Genomic DNA, 18,645 nt, shown 5'->3' on the forward strand with positions numbered 1-18,645 from the left:
AATACACAAAGGCCTTAAGCGTAGCGTCATCTAGGTCTTATTGCCACAGACAGAAAGTGTGGCTTTGTTAGTGAAGGTTATGTTTCTTGTTGTGTAAGGGTGTATTTCCACCGGCGAGGCGAGACGAGGCGAGACGATTTTTAAAACTTGTATGGCAAAATATCAATTCTCTCCTAGCGCATCTTGGGTGGAAATGGTCGGGATTGACGAGGATGGACGAGACGAGATTTGAAATATTTGTTGATGTAACATTGAACCGTACTGCTGCCTACATAGACTCTTTATTAACTCTGCAACGGAAATACGATTCACGATGTCTCGTACGATATCGCGCGTGCTCGGGTTGTCAATTGCGATATTGTGGGATACAGTCGCGTGCATTGAAATGTAAACGTTCACACATTTTCGAAATTATGTAAATATTAGATATTTCAAAAAATGTACCTTGTGTTATTTTCAAAAATATGTGTACATATATCCATATAAAAAGCACAGCAGTGGAAAAGCACTTTAAGTCAGTGCTATGGTTTTGTATTTACAAGTAACATTATTAGTTATTATCGTTTTGTTAAAGTTGATATATGACAAGTCATAAAACAATTCTCAGTTATCTACATGTTGGGACCTATTCCATATTCCCTAAAGTATTCGGCTACTTACTAATATACAGTCCTCCAGATTCCTCGCTGGGCTCCAATGGAACATGCCAGTGGAGTCGTATTTCATTTCAGTCTTTTCAAAGTCGAAGTCCTTCGACTGGTCGTCTGCCAGGCCCGCTGGCAAACTGACGCCATTGCTGTTTTGGTTACCCCCACTACTTCTGCTTGTGGGCCTGTGTAGGAAGGAGGCATTTACCATTTGAGTAAAATTATTTTTAAATATTAAAAGTTTGGTTTATATTAGTTGTCACTTGGGTTTACTTTTATAGTTATTGAATAATTCTAAGATTAAAATGCGATATGAGTATTGTACAAATAAATCAATGTGGAATGTCTAGTTCAAAATCCGGTCTGAAAAACTAAATTTTTTTTAAGTAGGAATAATTTTTTAAACTATGTTGTCTCGTCACAGTTGGACCTATCTGTAATAATGAACTATCGGTTTATTAGTCATTGTCAAACAAATATGTGTTGAACGTTAATTATATATTGTTCATTAATAAGGACACACCAACTATAACGAGTAGTGTAATAAATTGAATTTCGCGTTGAAAAAGGTTTAATGCAAAAACTATTCTACCAAAAGCGCTAAATACTATCTGAATGTGATATAAAACAGGTACAAGAGACAAAACATGTGGAGCAAGCATACCCACCAATACTCAAAATATAAGTGCCGTGCCGGTCGAAAGTGCAGACTTAACACACATGACAATGTAAAGAAAGTTCAAATATCCCTTCGGGTATCACAAAATTCACAATATCTAATTGGAACTCACTTAGATACGAATTGTGAAGCAAGCACTACTTCTACAAAAGTCAAAGGATGACTATCGAATCATCACAAGTCAAAACTACTAAAATATCTAATTGAGAAATTTGAATTACATGAGTTTTTTCACTTCGTAGGCAAGATGGTAGGCCTGGTAATTCGTATCTTGATCCTGAGGATTCCTGTAACACAGGGCCAACGTCTGGGTTGCTTTCAAAGTTTTAAAGAAACCAATGTGCACACTTAATTTTATTCTTCTAGACATTTGTGCGAAGTGCACATGTGCCAAACAAAAACTGACAGCCGAAACATTTAAGGCTTCGAAGCCACAACAGATAAAATAAGGAACACAGAAGGAACTAAAATGCGTTTTAAAGGTTTACTTGTCCATTTATTCAGACGTGTATTACGGTTTGTTTATTATAAATTGAGTTTACCTATTCTTTCTATTCAAATGTTCTGTTACAAATCTATACGTTGTATCTCTACTTATGACAAATGTAATTAGAAGAAAGTGGTTCTGTAACTCGCTCAGCCCATTCGTATAAAATTTATATAGTAAACAACGATTCAAAGGGGCCTTTTTGAATGTTTTGTGTATGTTTTGTTTTTAACTTTTACAAAAAATGGATTAAAATTACTTACGTGTCCGGTGGTGCTCTGTTCACATTTGGTTTGACTTTATTGACTTGTCTCGTGGTAGTTGTGTTCATGAGCTGATTGGCCATTGGGGACAGTAACGACGCTGGTGCCGCATTTCGATGGTTCCGGTTTATTACTGGTGGACGAACTTGATATTAGGTTAGGGTTATGTAAGTTTAATGTTTTACATCTATTGAATTTTAAGGGCATGTAGTACCTACATAGTTAAAATTATTTACGAATCAACCTATTAATATTAAGTCGATTAAATTTAATTAGTATCAGGTAATAGTTTAATATCTGTGATAAAATTTTTAATTATTTACTTCGAATCGTTCTCAAGGCACAATAGCAATAAACCACAATAAAGTGTTTTACCGTCCACGAAAGACGATTTCTAAATCAAATGATTCCTTAAATACTCACAGCTGATATCCTCTCCTCTTTCTCTAGCAATCTCACCTGCAAAACAATCGTAATTTGCATTGAGATATTGTCGTTGGAGTTATAATATCCAATCCAGCAATTCGAGTTGTAAGACTATTCTCATCTGGTTTCGTTTTGTTTTTCATGTAAATCATTCAATTAATTACCAATAAATCACAGGTATTATATTTGTATACTCTCTAAAAGCATATTATTAATGTTACATAATTTTAATAACATAACTACAACAGAAGCGTAATCAACGATGCATTCAAGAGCAAAGAGATGTAACGAAACGGATAAATGCAATGCCATGAGGAGTTACTTTCAATGCATGGCGCAGGGCACAAACCAGAATGATGTCCGCTTTAGAGTTTACCAAGAAGCACAGGTCTATGAAACTTAACTTTTGGTTTGGGTTGGTTGCTTATTTTAAGTAAAACGTGATGCAAAAATAAATAAATGATACTATTTGGTATCGAAAATAAAACCATAACTTTTAATAACCGAGCTTTTAATAGTTCATATTATCATTTCGATTTTTAATTTGAAACCGCAAATGGATCTTCGCTTGCTGAAGCGATAGTATCTAAGTGTTTATTCTACAATTTTAGCCAGGGGTCAATTCATGCCTTGTTTAAGCAAAATTCATAAAATTTTCAAAATGGCAACCTCGCCATTCAAGGCTTCAGTGCTCGCTATGAAAATGCGTGACAAAGCAACTAAGTGCAGGCTACTTTCTGGTAGCCTATGAACGAAGCACATTGCTGGTCAATGGTAAAGTGTGGGCCGATGATTAAAAAAAAAGAAAAATCAAAGGAGAAAACACTCAGTCCTTGAGCCTGAGATGTACCTCGAACATGGACCTTCTTGGGCAACTCTGGCGGCGTGAAGGTGGGGGGAGGATGGTGGTCATCTGCAAAACATCAGCACAAGTTCGCATTCCGATACACCCACTTAATAAATACAGTTTCCTACTGGCACAGCGCATTGTTAGCAGCGTGTGGATTCGCCCTTACAAATGTCTCATCTTACATGACTCATTCGGTGTCACCTTATTGACTAAGCTTTTTAGGCATAGTTCTTTTGAATCTGATGTCAAAGGTGAAACCGAACGCATATTTAAACATCGATATGAATTGAAAATTATTTTTAATACTTATTACCAAACCAAACACATACTCATGCAACATACAACTAATAAAGCTACTGATAAACACACACAAAAAGAAACGAGTAACTAAGTAATAGAGAAGCTTTGTGTTCTATCTAACTACTAAAATGTTTAATTCTGATTTAAACGAATTTATAACTTTTTTACAATGAATTTAAAGCTAATGCGAAGGGAGATGACAAAGTGATTATAGGGCGTGAGATATCAGGAGATGGCACCGAGCGTACTAACGTTATGGTTTGTAGGCGAAAATAATCAAATAGTTGCTATGATGTAGTTAGAATGTAGCAATCGTAAGATACCAGTTAGTGCGTCGGACACGGACGCTGTATAGTAGCCAATCACTGCTAAATCCTGACGGTTCTATCGAGGCGGGCCATCTAATTAATTTAACGGTCCCTAAGCAGGGTTTTACATATTAAAAAATCGTTTTCAATCTCGAAGCATAATAAAAGTACACGTAACTCCAATGAACACTATTACAACATCAATATCAGAGGGTCTATTTCGATGCAGAAATCAGGGATCAAAAATGTTCCTATGAAATTGAAATTCATTATAATAACAACAACACCAAAATAAATAAATGACATCACAAAATGTCTCTCGATGTTGATAAATCGGCTAAAGAGAGGCAAACATCTAACTGCAGAGTAAATACACATATATTAACTTATATAAGACAAGACAATGATACAGGACACGATATTGCTATAATCCCGCGTTGGGTGATCCACCCACCGGTCATGTCACTTATAAACACACTGACATAGTACACTGAATGTTACACATTTAGGTTACGTACTTGCCCTGCCAACCATCTGGACGGCTCGTACGCCCTTCCTGAATGTAGCCACTGAACCGAAAAATAAGAGGTTTAAAGCTCACTTGCTATTAACATTATAAATTTAGTTAAATTGTTTAGGTTTGGGCTTATAGAATAATTAACGCAAATTATATTTATGCAGACAGAGATGCAAAGCTGAAAAGTCACGGTTTCTCCCGTTGTGTTTTAAGACAAGGAAGACTTGGTGAACAGTGATCCTTATGTTGCGATTCATAGTACAGTGCCTAAACTATCTGCCACTAAACTGTTGCAATAAGTAAACGGTAATTTTTAATGGCAAAGAGTTTGGGCTGGAAAAGAAATAATTTCATCACGTACGGTATTAAGCCTAAAATTTTGAATTTGGATTGTTATTAGATGTGAGCCGTGTTCATATAATTTAGGTTTGTAGCCTTTCTTTGTCAAGAGTAAGCGTTTTGTAGTTAGGTATTCTTGCTCTGTGACTTAGCCTTGCTGCACTATACTAGCTGCGTGTTCGTTTAATCGTGATATTAGCGTATATTCTAGCTCAGATCATGTCGTTCATTATGAGCAATGGTTAGTTGATGCAAACAAACTAATTAAACGTGTTGTGAGGTACGGTAATATGGAATAGTTTTCATTTCCTTTCCGTACCGTCGAGAAAACCTCGATATGTATTAAGATTTTGTTTCACCATCCCGGTCTGCATCATCATCATTCCGACATCTGTAAAAATCCAAACACTGACACATACGAAGGTACGCTCCTATGTACATCGTTGGGGCAAGGAGTTATTGTTATTGGACATTGATAGTATCAAACTCTCAATATTGGGTTGTTGTATAGGTATATGTTCCGTGATTTATAGAATTTGATGCTATCAAGTTTCGTTGATGATGTAATGGATAGTGACTGTTGTTTAGTTTCCCTTGACCTTGTGTTAGTCACTGTCATTAGCACAGACAAGCCGCAACTGCTCTATAAAGTTTTTACGTGTTCTCCAAAGCTCACTCTCGATGGTAGATACAATCATTACTTTTAGCACTTTATGATTTTCTTCACTCTGATGTTTTCTGAGACATGCTTTCGTGGATTACATTATATCTAAGTAGGTGTTTTCGGATAATGAGACGGTGCAATTTTGCTTGGCGATATTAACTTCTACTTGAGTCATGCAATATACTTTTTGTGCTGGGCTTTAAAGTGCATCATATCAAATGTTTCTAACTTTTTGTGATTTGCACCGGTGGTAAATTTTGATAGATTGTGATTAAAATTTTGTGCTTATATTGTTCCTGATTCTGATTTCGTGATTCGTGTCAGTATAGCATTGTATGATGCACTAAATCCATTAAACAAATCAGAACAGAGCGAGATGCTCAAGGCATAGAAAAGTGGTGAAGTGTCAAGAGTGCTTCATCGTATCGTGGCAGTATCCATTAACGAGCGAGCGGACATACACAATGATCGCTAAATTATAGGGTGTGAACGAGCACGGGTCAAGAGAATGCCTTGCAGCCGATCCAGTCTGTGAGGTACGGACGCAACACCACTAAAGCAACTCAAATTATAGACACGAAAAATAATCGGAAAACGTCAATTTGTGAGGTTAGGTGTGGTGCAAGTTACCTAGGTCGGCTCCAACCTTCCGCTGCGCGGTCACTAAAAGTTTAGCCGAACAATATTCCATTAATTTCTCACAGTATACAGTAAACAGTGTGAGTGGAGAGAAAGTCTGCTGTGTCAACGTGTTTATACACTGATAGTGTTATATTTGTGACAGAAATTATTAATAAAAAGTTAAGAGAATTGTGTTATTTGGTGACCACTTATACATAATACACAGGACACAGCTCGTGAATAAGAACATTGAATATTTCCAGAAAGAATGTCACAGAATCGTCTGTTAGCTGTTGATCAGGCTAGACGTGTTAAAACGCTAATATTTCAAATAAAACTTGTTTTAAGGGATTTGAGTATATGGGACTTAAAAAGCAATACAATGATCTTACAGTTTTTGCATTTGCATTTCTTGATAAGAGTTTCGTCCTTGATGTCCTCGTGGCAGGCCTTACAGTAGTACCAAGCTCTGGAAACAAAATAACAAAGTATTATGATTACGGACGCAAGGTAATCAAATGAATTTAAAATATAATCGTCTGCATTGCTTCCGAAAATTTTAAAAATACCTAAGTTTTGGTTTCATTTGACCCTTAAATGTCTCGACAGTAGGTACGGTGCTGTACGTGCACCTTTTGAGAACCGGATGAAGTCTGCGTCAACGAACTGACCTGGGGTCAGGACCTGACTAACAAGATCCCTGTGCAAGCAAGCCTGCACAGGTAATAGTGCTCTTCCATAAGGTTAATAGGCAGGGGGACTACCGGCGCTGATCGTTAAATTGAAATGAAAAAGTTTTTATTGGTAATGAGAAACACAATAAAATAGTCTCTTTACCTTTTTACTTCATCTGCTGACTGTGCAATGAAAAAACCTTGGGTGTTGGCATGTATCTTGGCGCTGCGGGGATTGATGGATATCTTGCTATCTGCACCCTCTTCACCTTTGATTTCAATCGCGAGCAGGAGTAGTTTTAATTTTGTGAAGCACAATCTAAGAACAAATAAATAAGCTGTACCATTTCTCTTTGCCTTTTATTTAACAGCATTGACTAATTGGGTCTAAATTATGTTATTTCATATTGGACAGTTTAAAATTTGTTCAAATGGAACTAACTAAGCGAATTTTGACGTACCTTTTTAGCTCAGTTTAAAGAGTGTTTGCTACATGCATTAAAATAATAGTATAATTGGCACGTATTATTATCATTACATTTCTAAACTACTAGTAGAATAGTTATTTGTAGAATTGTGAGTGAAGTGTAAAGTGTAGTAGGAAGAAAGACAACATCGACAGACAGGAAACTGAAGCGTGTAAAACAGCAGAAGTGCAAGAGCATAAGTGGGGAAGTGGAAATACAGGGTACTGTGATAATACTATAAAAATATTCGTCGAAGAAAGTTTTTTAATGATTTTTCTTACTGCACTGATATTGATGACAATATAAAGTAAAAAAAAACGAATAAAGAGAAAAATAAAGAAACGAAAAGTAAAGGTTTTATAGAATTAAGAATTGAAATATTTTGTTACCATTACAAATGAAACATTGTTCATAATCGTGTACAATAAAAACAACAAGACAATAAAATGCGTATCAAACTACTCTACATAAACTAGGAATTAACCAATACATACCGCTAGATTTTTTAAATCATTTACCCATTCAACATGCACAATCTAGTCTGAAAATCAGTAAGATTGTTTAGTACAAAACAACCTACACCAAAGATCTAACGAATCTTAAATTGGGATCAGTGCACACTCAATCAGCTAGGGGTTAGCGAGCACACAGTCTACGGTGCGGGTGCAGGCGGGGCAGGGTGGCCCAAGATCTTACTCGCTCGCTTGAGGGAAGGTCATTCCCGTGAAGGAGGTCGACAATGTTTCGGTGTACATCTCGCAGCCAGTACCCTGCAGGTAATCGTTCTGCCAAGCTTGTGTGTCGGGGGACTGCAATCAATGAATGAGTGACGATCTAACTCGTGCTGTGTTAGTCACAGGTTTGCAGCCATCAAATGGATGTCATCATCGTTAACACCCACTATCCGTTTGCTGGAAACTCTCTTGTGCCTTATTGTAAGAGTATCCTATATTAATATACCTGTATTAGTACATCGTCTTCCTTGATTTCTGTTATTTCATTCTACATGGTTGTGGAAACATTACGGATTTAGTAATTCAGTGCAGTACCTTATTATAAGACACCAAGAGATTTGAAAACACTGAGAATCAAACCACTTGAAGCTAGCAAAGGAATAGAATATCGGGAAACATGAAACGAGGGAAAAGCTATGCGATTATTCATAATCGGTTGTTAGAGACGACTTTCCTGCCGGATGGAATCGGACGCTTGTACAGTATAGGAAAGTAGAGTGTGACGTTGGCTCATGTCACAGGCTGCAAGCTCGATCGCCCACTTACTCTGCGGCCAAACTGAACGGGATCCCGACAAACGTTGGGCTTAGAGTTTCCGTGTACATCTCCATGCCGGTACCGCGCATGTAGTCATTAGTCCATATTGCCATGTCTTGGGACTGTGGAAATGTCGCATAAACAGTTAGATCAAGTACACTTGAAGACGTGAGATGTAATTTTGATTCGTATACCAATATGTTGCAACAAATAATGCGTCTTCAAATGTACTTCGTGGCCTAGTTAATCTATAATATCAAAGATATAGGAGAAAGGTATACGAAGGAAGCTGACCGTCTTGAAACTCCTCATGGCAAAGAGGTTAGCCATCATGGTGGAAAAGCCCGGAGCGAGGCAGCTCTGTGCGATGAAACCCAGCTTCAGCTCAGCCAGACAGATCACGTCGTCTCCTTGCTTCCAATCCCACGAAGGTATGTTCAGAAGATAGGCCTGAAATTAAATAAATGGAAATTATATAGTATTACGTAGTAATTGGAGGTTCGTAGTCCTTACCTATATTGTGAGTGTAAGTATGCATATTGTGCTATTTTATCACCAGTGGTTAAATTCAGATACAATGAAGAATATGGCGTTAATCCAACAAAGGTAGTTTTTACCTTATTGTGGTACTGCATCAACTGTATGATGACCCTGATATCATCAGAGTAGTTCTTGATGGAAATGACTCTCATAATATTGGCTGCGTCTTCGGCGTCGGGGTCTTGGCAGTATTTATTGGCTAGCACAAGGCAGGCGTCCGCTTCGTGCACCTACAAATTTGTTATATTTTTGAAGACGTCAAGTAAGAAGATTGCTCAACAAAAAGCTGTGTATTAATATGCATTCATTTAATGTTTATTACATTAAAGTTGAAACTGTATAACAACATTTCTATAATTATCAAAAACTATGTCTGATAACATTTGCTTAGTTTCTTTTTACTGTAGTGCCACTTGATAAAAATATAAACGGATAAAATGTATATTTCAACATCTGTCCAAAATATCTTTGATTTATTTACCTACAGCTCTAACACTAAAATCTACTATCTTTTAAGTGAAGAAATAAGCATGAAGTATCATGCAAGACGGAAGCACAAATACACTAAACATACAATCAAAATGATCACCACGGCAGATAATATCTGCATATTAAAATAGATTTTGTAAAAAAAATATTAATTAGATTTTCGTTGTTTGCATTAGCGATCATTTTGATTTAGGAAGAAGCGGGTGGTATTAAAATTAAGAGGTAGTACTTATAGCCATGCTCACCACTAACCGTCGTCATTCCAAAGCCATGCACCGAAGACTTACTGTAAACATTCTACAATATCGACTATCGACAACTGTACTTCTATATAATATCAAGGGGGTGATTTTGAAAAGGAAGACTTTCTTCGGCTGCCATTAATGCCAATGTGTGTCCGAATTCGGACACCTGTACAGTACAAGTCAGCGATATCGATTGTTTAGAGTAGGAGTACACTCGGGCCAGCATCGCAAACAACACCCATTATTCGTACAGACAGTAAATAACATCGAGGCCGTGGCCTGGCCGGGAGAGGAGACACAGACGCACCGGACCAGCATGGGGCACCGTCTTTGGGACGCGCCGCGTGCCGGACCAGGCCGAACACACACTAACAGTAGCGGTAGCACAGATAGCGCTCAAGTCATGGCAAAGAAGGGAACTGTACATCGCTCCAACAGAACTTCCTCACGGAAGAAATCAGTGAACGAGCATCGCTCTACGTCTAGAGAAAATTCAGTCTGTACAATATTAAATCGACACCACTCCCAAAAGATCACACCTTGTGTGTGCAATGCTACTTACTTTTACCCTCTGTAGGTCGATTGGATTCATAATGGTGCCTTGAAAGAATTCCACAGTGGTAAAGTGTCTCTTGAAGAGGCCCTCGAGCTCCAGGTCGGGCGGTTTCCTGTCATCAACGCTCAGTTAACACTATAGGGACGGACGATCCACCGCCTGTCGAGGGCTGACCTTACCATGCACTCTAGTAGTACCAAAATACGCAGTCGTGTGATAGAACGCAGGCGTGTGCCCCGCCGTCACGCAAGCGTGGCAGTGCAACGTGACGGCGAGGCAATTTGCCATCGTGCCGTCGTGAAAAGCAATGATTGCATCAAAAGAATCACAAGATAAAAGTTACCAAAGTGATAAAATCCTACTGTGACTATGATAGCATTTTTTTAAAAGAAGATAAAGTCGGTCATATGCACATAACAAAAAAAAGTACTGGTTCACGTAGACGCGTCAATGATAAATACGGCCGTGCGGTAAACTAATGCCTGCGCTATTTGGTCTTACTCTAACCTTGACTCTCTCAAGGTCGACGGCATTCATCATAGTACCCTGAAAAAACTCGACGGTGGTGTAGTGACGCTTCAGGAGACCCTCCAGCTCAAGGTCGGGCTCTTTTCTGAAAGCGTCGTTGGATCATACATGATACACCACCTTTGCTATTCAAAATTCGCAATTCGATTGCTTTAATAAGTATTACTTTGTTTGAGTTTTTTTTGAGTAGGTATGTAACTTACAATTTAAATGTGTGTGCTTCGAGGTTTCAAGAATGTATGAAAACAATTTTATCACGAATTTTATTTGAGAGCTACAAATCTTAACAAAAACATAATTGATGAAGTTGCTTGAAATTCCGTAGCGCACAAAACGTTGTAGTTTATAGAATAAACTAAATATTTTCAGATCTAAGTCCGAAGCATAATTATAAATAAGTTTATTAGGTATAACACAGAAGCATAAACGATCCAGGAAATTTGGTAGTTTCGTTTTAAATAATTAAATTATACCTATTTATAATAAACAATTAATAATTAATTATCTGTGGGTTTAGCTAATTCAATTAGATTATAGGTATTCAGTAATCAGCAATTCTTCCGTGCTTACAAGAGCTGAATTGTTCAATCTCTTTACTGAAATTTAGTGTTAATATTTTAATGTCTTTGGAAATTGATATCGTGCCATTTTTATGAATGTGATAAAAAGTATATTGTGGTACCTGTGTAAAAAAACAACCTCCACGTCTACATCCTCTCGGTCTTCATGTAGGAAGTCTTTTAAAAAATGGCTCACTGATTCGTAGGTTATGTGTCCACATACAACTATATGCCTGAAAACCGTAACATAGTATTATAATATCGTCTAAGTATGTAATCCAAATAGTGCCACTACAACCAAACTGCATTAAAAATAATCAAAGAAGCAGTCAAAGCGGAATTTGCTGAAAATTTAAAAACTTTCCTTGAATTTCGATATTTAAGATTTAAAAAAGGCGGATTTGAAAACACTCGTGGCTTACAAAATTTAAACAAAAATTATAAGCCGTGACAGGTTTGAGAGGTAAAATTGTTGCGTCGGCTTACTTTAATTTTGAAGAAGCAAATTTTGAAGAAGCATCTTAATCGTAAAAGATAGGAAAGACAGACAGCAATTTGGAGTCTTATTTAACACCTGGGACCATTGATTACTAGTCAAACAGTAAAGTGAAATAAAGGTCACAACAGGGTTAAAGAAAACATTACGTGAAGAAGCATTACGAACTACAATACGACAAACAACGTCTTTATTTCCACCAAACTAGAAGGAAATAAAATAGAAAGAATGAAACACGGTGGTTTGACCAACGATCAGCGACTGTAAAAATATCGTTTAAACGTGACTGTACTGAAAGTTACATAATGCAGATATTTTATGAAAATAAAGACGTTGCCATTAGAAACCTCCATAATTTACAAATTTATTTGTTCATCAATTTGTGGTGTTGCTATCTATTACGTTAAATTAAAAGAGAAAAGGTTAGGTTCGGAATAAGATACGTGATAGGAAATAGGTTAACCACCACAAAAAAATGAACAGTTTGACTAGAAAGCTCAGTATCCTTCAGGATTTTGTGTAACTATTTCATCTACCACGCTACAAACAACGAAGAAATCATAACCACAACATGAACTGGTACGGGAGGATGATAAAGTGACTTGCAATGAAGAGTGTAAAATTTCACTACCCAAGAGTAATATTATACATAATTTTGGAGCTTCGACGGTTCCAAGGAAATTGTTAGATGATAGGAACATCGTTATCTATATAACAATAAGGGAATATACAAATTTAAGTTTAGGTAGTAACTGTGCTAATGCAGTGCTAAAGGTCCCTTGTTGTCTACAGATATCGATTCATTCTTCATTACATATGGATCGCGGGTGGGGAATGTATGTAAAAGCTTGCGTCTCAATAAAATTCTTTAAAAGGGTTGGCTATGATCTCAAATTTTAATGTTGACAATGATTTTAAAGTTGTGCTCACGTTCAGGATCCTCAATTCTTAATAAATTCAAATTAAAAACATTTATGCAGCATACATTACAGGGGAGTGTAGACAGACAGTCGACAGTCGGTACAATGATGGAGGTTATTGTAATAAAACGTCAAAACCAATCAGGGTAGAAAAGTGAAATTCATTAAATCATAGTAATGTAAATCAATTAAAAAGGTCAGAAAAAGTTAAAAATGCAAATTGCTCAAAAACTAGGAACATGCAAGCTATGTATTCATCTAAGGTGTGGCAAAGGAACTGATCTCATTTTTTATTAAAAATTTAACTCTACCTTGTAATTGTAATTTACGATTGCAAAAACACCGCAAACTCCAAATCAACAAATTTGGTATACTTAATGATTCGTGTATTGCTGCTAAGATGATATCAATCATGTCGAATGGTAAAACTAAACTAAATTTTGCGTTAAAAATGTCCTCAATGCACACAGCCTTGCCACGCTCTATGAATCTTTAACGTAAACATTACACTAAATTAACCGAGGGGGGCGATTTAAAGTATATATAACATTACAGACAAAACATTAAGAGGGTCAACATTAAGAATAGGTAAGAAAAGAGTAGAGGGATTGGAGTGGTCGTGCAGGCAGGGAGAGGAGAGCGAGCGGAGCACTCACTAGGTACGGCAGCATCAACAGCCCCCCGGCCGCGAAACGCGCGGGACAGGAGCTGTCGACGCGGGCACACCGGACTCCAACAACACTACGGTACCACTCAACATTTAACTCTTCGTACTAAGCTTACGTTCACATTCCTTACGGTACGGTAACATTACAGTAACGGTACGTTTACTAACAGAACAAAATCATGAAACCTATAATGACGAGCGATAATACTAGCCACTATCTGCTGATCACTATTCAACTGAACTCAAAGTCAAAGGTAAATTTACAATCAATATCGATTCATAAAAACAAAGACAACGTGCGGGACTCGCGTCCCGCCAAAGATAAGTGAGAACACAGAAGCGTGCTAAGAGAGGAAAAGGAAGATAGATGTCACAACACGGAACACATTCAACGGAACGGAGTGAAGACAGCGGCTCACCTGCGTCCCCGCTCATTCTTGAGGGTGCCGCCATACTTGGGTCTAGTGCCGATTAAGTCAATTATCTCTGGGATACAACTGGCAAATATCGCCTAAACGCCGACAGACAAAACAAGATATTCACATTCAAATCGAGTGAGTGGGTGAGCTGCAGCGGAAGAGAGCCGCTGGCCGAGCAGGCGAGGTGCCCGGCCGGCGACTCGCTTGCGCCAGCAGCTCCTGTCCGGCGGGCGCGGCGGCGGCGGTGGCGCTGCGGGCGCCTGTTACTGGGTGGCGAGCACAGGCCTTGCAGCACCGGCACGGACCAGGGCGGGGCGCGGACCGGGTCGCGCGGGCGGGCGCGCGGGCACTGGCTGTGTGTGATCGTCGGGACTCTGTGCCGGAGCTAGCGCTACAGCGTGGCGACAGGCATCGTGTGCAAGCGAACAAACCAAACACTACATTATCGACAGCATTACAAAACTTTACATCGGCTCTCTCCAGCTCTAGTCTCGTTAGAAGGAATAAAAAGCTCAATGATATCTCGAGTAAAATTTACGAAAAAAGGCATGTAGTTAGTAGTGCGTCGGTCGACCGCGCGCCTGTCTCTCTAGTGTGGGAGAGGGGCGCGGCCGCCGGGAGCTAACTCTTCGAGCATGCGCCACGGCACCGAGAGACCGATTCTAGTGAAGGATTAATAAATTTCATTAGCAAACTCCGCATTCAATCAACCAAGTCAGATCGAAACCGTGAGAGGTAAGAAGGCAACAAGCCATGTGGAGCGGGGGCGTGAGAGCAGGGTACCTGCGGCGGACGTCCTTGTTGTACCGGCCGCCGTATTTGTTCCTCTGCGCCGCCAGCTCAGTTATCTCGGGGATCCAGCTGGCGAACACAGCCTACGATACACAGCAATACCGAGGTGAGTGAGGGCAATGCCGCCCGCGCCCCGCCCGCCGCCCCGCCCGACCCGGGCCGCGCCCGCGCGCTCGCACAAGGCTGTGTGGCTCGAGTGTCGTCTGTCTGCGTGACGCGTGTGTGTGTGGCTGACGTGACACGTGACTGTGGAAGGGTGCGGGACTTGGGTGCCGTGCCGAGCTACGCTAGCAGGAGCTACATCGTAGCAAGCCGTGACGGGACTCGTGACCGGGTACATGCAAAGCCTAGGATACGTACGCACTACTCGATGAACAAAACTTAAAAAGAAACGGAATCGCCGGTTCCTAAACTAGGACGATGGGCATTCGGTATAGACGCTTGGTAGTGCACGCGCACGAGCCAGTCGGCGCGTGCGACTGCTGGTTACGATTCGTTACGGCAGCAGGGTGGCGGTGCCACGCACTCTGTTGCCGGACGAGCTCGCTGCCGCGGTCGTTCGCGGGGCTGGCGGGTGCGCGCGAGTAGATAACACAATACATCTGACGGCACTGAGCAAGCTGTTGTAGTACGTGATGATTTCAAATCGCCTCCGAGAGCTCGGGCGATTCAGGCCGAGCACGGCCGGCGCATTACACACGGCTGCGGACTGAATCGCCTTCACTTTCGTCAAACGTTTCATATTATCAAACTGATACCTTTTTCCGTGTTCACGCTTCAGCTCGCCACTGTACTTGGACCTACTTCCTACCAGCTCTATAATTTCAGGAATGCTACTAGCGAACATTGCCTGCAACAGACCATGGTGTCGTCGAAAATTGGCTCTTGTGTACACGGACACCATCGCGTGGTGCACGACAATGTCCACCACGAGTATTGGCATATCGTATGGTGTGGCCGGTAGCGGAGCAAAATTAAAATAAATAAACTGAAAGTGTGTGTCTACTGGTGATGTGAGCAACTGAATACAGCCAGGCACAGGTGCGACATGCAGAGATCGCGAGGTGGGAGGGGGGACGCGGCGCGGGATGCCGGCCGGCGCGCGGGGCGCACCGTCAGCAGGACGCCTTCACAGTCCACTCCGACAATTAACTCCTCGTACTCGTACCACAGGCCCCAGCAGCCTCTTATGTCTCCGTTACAACGAGCACGCTAAGATAGATTTTTCAGCAGCGCAGACGTGGTAGTTCATTATATCACATAACAAAGCAAAAGAAAAAGAAAATACATTCATGCATTGACACTGTAAAGCTCAAATCGTGTTTAGCGATGATCCTTCGAGTGGAAGCAAAGATTAAGACGAGACTGCACACGCGACGGCGAGCGCTGCGCCAGGGCCGGCCGGGAGGCGCTGGGCTCGGCGGCTCCGACGGCCGAAATCGAGTCACTGTACATGCTCTAGGGTGCACTAGACAGGCTTACATCCATTCAACGAGCTGTGCGGTTAACCAGTATGCTTGTCTAATTAGTCCCTTGCCAAATATATATTTAGGTAGACATTCGGCAGATTTAGTACATTTTCCTTTTGCTTTGTTATACATAAGAACATAAGTATTCCAGCCTTTTATGCAAGGAATCGCAAGCGTGGCGGTTAGTCGGAATAACTTCATACTCTACTTGATTACGGGCAACATAATGTCTTACGACTTGAAGGCCTTTACAAAATAATGGTGTTTTTAAGTTGAGATAAACTTGCCTCTCCTTGCAAATCAACTTTAGGGTCAAATTTATTAACAGTTAAGTGTATTTCATTATTAACATAAATTATTTATTATTTATTTCAATTACATATTCTTAAAATTGAAAATGAAACTTACCAAGCCGACGAGGAGAAAAAACACCAAGAAAGTTCTGCCGAGAACCGTATGACAGTACACATCACCGTAACCTACTGTAGACATGGTAACTATTAGGAAGTAGACACACGTCCAATAAGGGAGTGATTGGGCGTTGTCAAATTCCATTGGGTCGCCAGAGTTCTCCAACTGAAAAGCACAAATTAAAGCTGTTAATAACTTTGACAAAGGAAAATAAGAAGCAAGTGATTTTTGGTCTTAAAAATAATAAACGTATAATATTGATAATGATCTAGTCGTCATTCGTCGCTAGAACTAAGTTATTTTAAAGTATTTAAAAATAAAACTGCGTAAAGTGATGTAACTCTTTAAAGATCTCACCAAATGAATTATGCCGGCAGCGGTCAACCACACGGATATAAATATCGAAACTAATTGCGCCAAACGAATTGAGCTCGATGTTTTTAATATATTGAGATACTGCAAAATATCAGGCACGGTCATTAAGCGTAGAGCTCTGAGAAACCTTAGCCCTGAAATAGAAAAGAAAATATGAACATGGTTTCTATAAACCTGCAACAACAACATAAGTCTACTCGTGTATACTTGTACTCTTTAGCTGCGATTGATGAAATGTGGTCTACATTTTAGCTGGTCAATATGAGAACGGAGCTAAAATTTTTTATTTCTCTACATAAAAAATGGGATATTATATTTGTTATGAATATGTACGATCACCAGCTGAACTCACAAATTACTATCTAGCCTAATTTTTTTGTCGTATTGCAGTCTGTGTATTTTATTACGAAACTTTAATGTTTCGAAACAGTATTTTTATATAGTTTATGTGTTCAAAATATTTTCTTTTAAATTGACATAATGAAGGAAAAGCTCACCTATCCACGTTCTATCCAGGTATATTGATACAAAGGATGGGGGTATCGTGAAATAATCTACAAATGAATACATCTCGAGCATGAACCATAGTTTGTCACTAGCTGCTATAAACTGAAACAGAAAGCATAATTTTAACACGTATTTAAATAGTGGAAGTTATTTTGAATAACATTTTTACGTCAGCAATAGAGTGAATTCCCAATCTGAAGATCGATCACTTGAATACTTCCAGATCCCGGTGACTTGGTAATTGAAAATACTTACTCGTATAAAAAAGTAGACCATAAAAAATATGTTAAAGGCAAGGTCGATCTGCTGAGTAATATTGTCACTCCATTTCTGGCACTTCTCCACCTTTTCACTGAAACCACGGACATCGATGTTTACAAAACATAAACAAACACATACATGCAAACAGTTACAAGTCACGTCAAAGCTAACACTAACAAATCAGCAAAAAAATAAATATAAGCTAACATATAGGTACACTATCTGTAGCGAACATGTCGGACGACATTCATTTAACATTTGACTCACGTATTCCTTTATTCAGCATTATCACAAGATTAAAAAATTAATAAAATAAACTACTGAATAAAATTTTATAGGGTAACATCACAAATATTCGTGCCCTACCTGAGTTAGATTATACTTACGTACGTTACATAAAATAAAAGCACATACCTACAATATTTGGGAGGAATATGTGCGATGTTTCCCTTAAAATAATGGAATTTTGTTACCTGGACGCGTCAATGAAGTAGATGATCAGCGATGCTATACTCAGGATGAACACCAACACTACCTGAAATAGAACGATACAGGAACTTAAACAAAAAGGAAATCAAAATACAAAATAATATTTGAAGAACTTACAGATATGATCGGAAGTAAAGTTGTGAATAAAAGAAAACGTAAACGTAACCGTTTGTATACTCATTCGTTACTTCTTTGCTTTCTTCGATATACAAATTTACCTTCCTGTTTTTTCTTTATTCAATTTAAATTATGCAGCTTTTCTGGACTTTTTGTTGTTGGACTGTGACACTTTGTAGAGGTTTTGATTGTGTTAAGACTTGCGGTGTTTCTCTACAATATTATCGAACAATATAGTCGAACAATTATTTTGATTATTGATTGAGGTGTTAGTGAAACGGTTCTAAAGAC

The 18,645-nt window shown here is 39.2% G+C and overlaps 1 protein-coding gene across 28 annotated transcripts in view; it reads right to left on the reverse strand.

Moving 5' to 3' along the window:
• The window catches only part of LOC113231608 (calcium-activated potassium channel slowpoke), a 75,401-nt gene that overhangs the window by 3,572 nt on the left and 53,184 nt on the right, over positions 1-18,645 (reverse strand). Inside the window, exons 2-22 of one of the 28 annotated variants that reach the window (XM_026465980.1) lie at positions 18,222-18,283; positions 18,016-18,021; positions 17,743-17,839; positions 17,478-17,589; positions 16,963-17,114; positions 16,603-16,770; positions 13,934-14,025; positions 11,554-11,664; positions 10,350-10,455; positions 9,131-9,283; positions 8,808-8,963; positions 7,939-8,051; positions 6,939-7,094; positions 6,494-6,570; positions 6,111-6,143; positions 5,136-5,207; positions 3,353-3,415; positions 2,500-2,535; positions 2,077-2,209; positions 1,548-1,613; positions 661-832 (exon numbers count right to left, since the gene is read on the reverse strand). In XM_026465980.1, coding sequence (XP_026321765.1) covers positions 661-832; positions 1,548-1,613; positions 2,077-2,209; positions 2,500-2,535; positions 3,353-3,415; positions 5,136-5,207; positions 6,111-6,143; positions 6,494-6,570; positions 6,939-7,094; positions 7,939-8,051; positions 8,808-8,963; positions 9,131-9,283; positions 10,350-10,455; positions 11,554-11,664; positions 13,934-14,025; positions 16,603-16,770; positions 16,963-17,114; positions 17,478-17,589; positions 17,743-17,839; positions 18,016-18,021; positions 18,222-18,283 — 2,136 coding nt within the window. Of the gene's footprint in view, positions 1-660; positions 833-1,547; positions 1,614-2,076; positions 2,210-2,499; positions 2,536-3,352; positions 3,416-4,478; positions 4,530-5,135; positions 5,208-6,110; positions 6,144-6,493; positions 6,571-6,938; positions 7,095-7,938; positions 8,052-8,522; positions 8,636-8,807; positions 8,964-9,130; positions 9,284-10,349; positions 10,456-11,553; positions 11,665-13,933; positions 14,026-14,716; positions 14,809-15,483; positions 15,576-16,602; positions 16,771-16,962; positions 17,115-17,477; positions 17,590-17,742; positions 17,840-18,015; positions 18,022-18,221; positions 18,284-18,645 lie in introns of all 28 variants that reach the window. The other 27 variants (XM_026465981.1, XM_026465979.1, XM_026465978.1 and 24 more) reach the window with 27 other exon arrangements.

This window comes from Hyposmocoma kahamanoa, unplaced genomic scaffold (genome assembly GCF_003589595.1).
Source record: "Hyposmocoma kahamanoa isolate Upper Pololo Valley unplaced genomic scaffold, ASM358959v1 66, whole genome shotgun sequence".
Lineage (NCBI taxonomy): Eukaryota > Metazoa > Arthropoda > Insecta > Lepidoptera > Cosmopterigidae > Hyposmocoma > Hyposmocoma kahamanoa.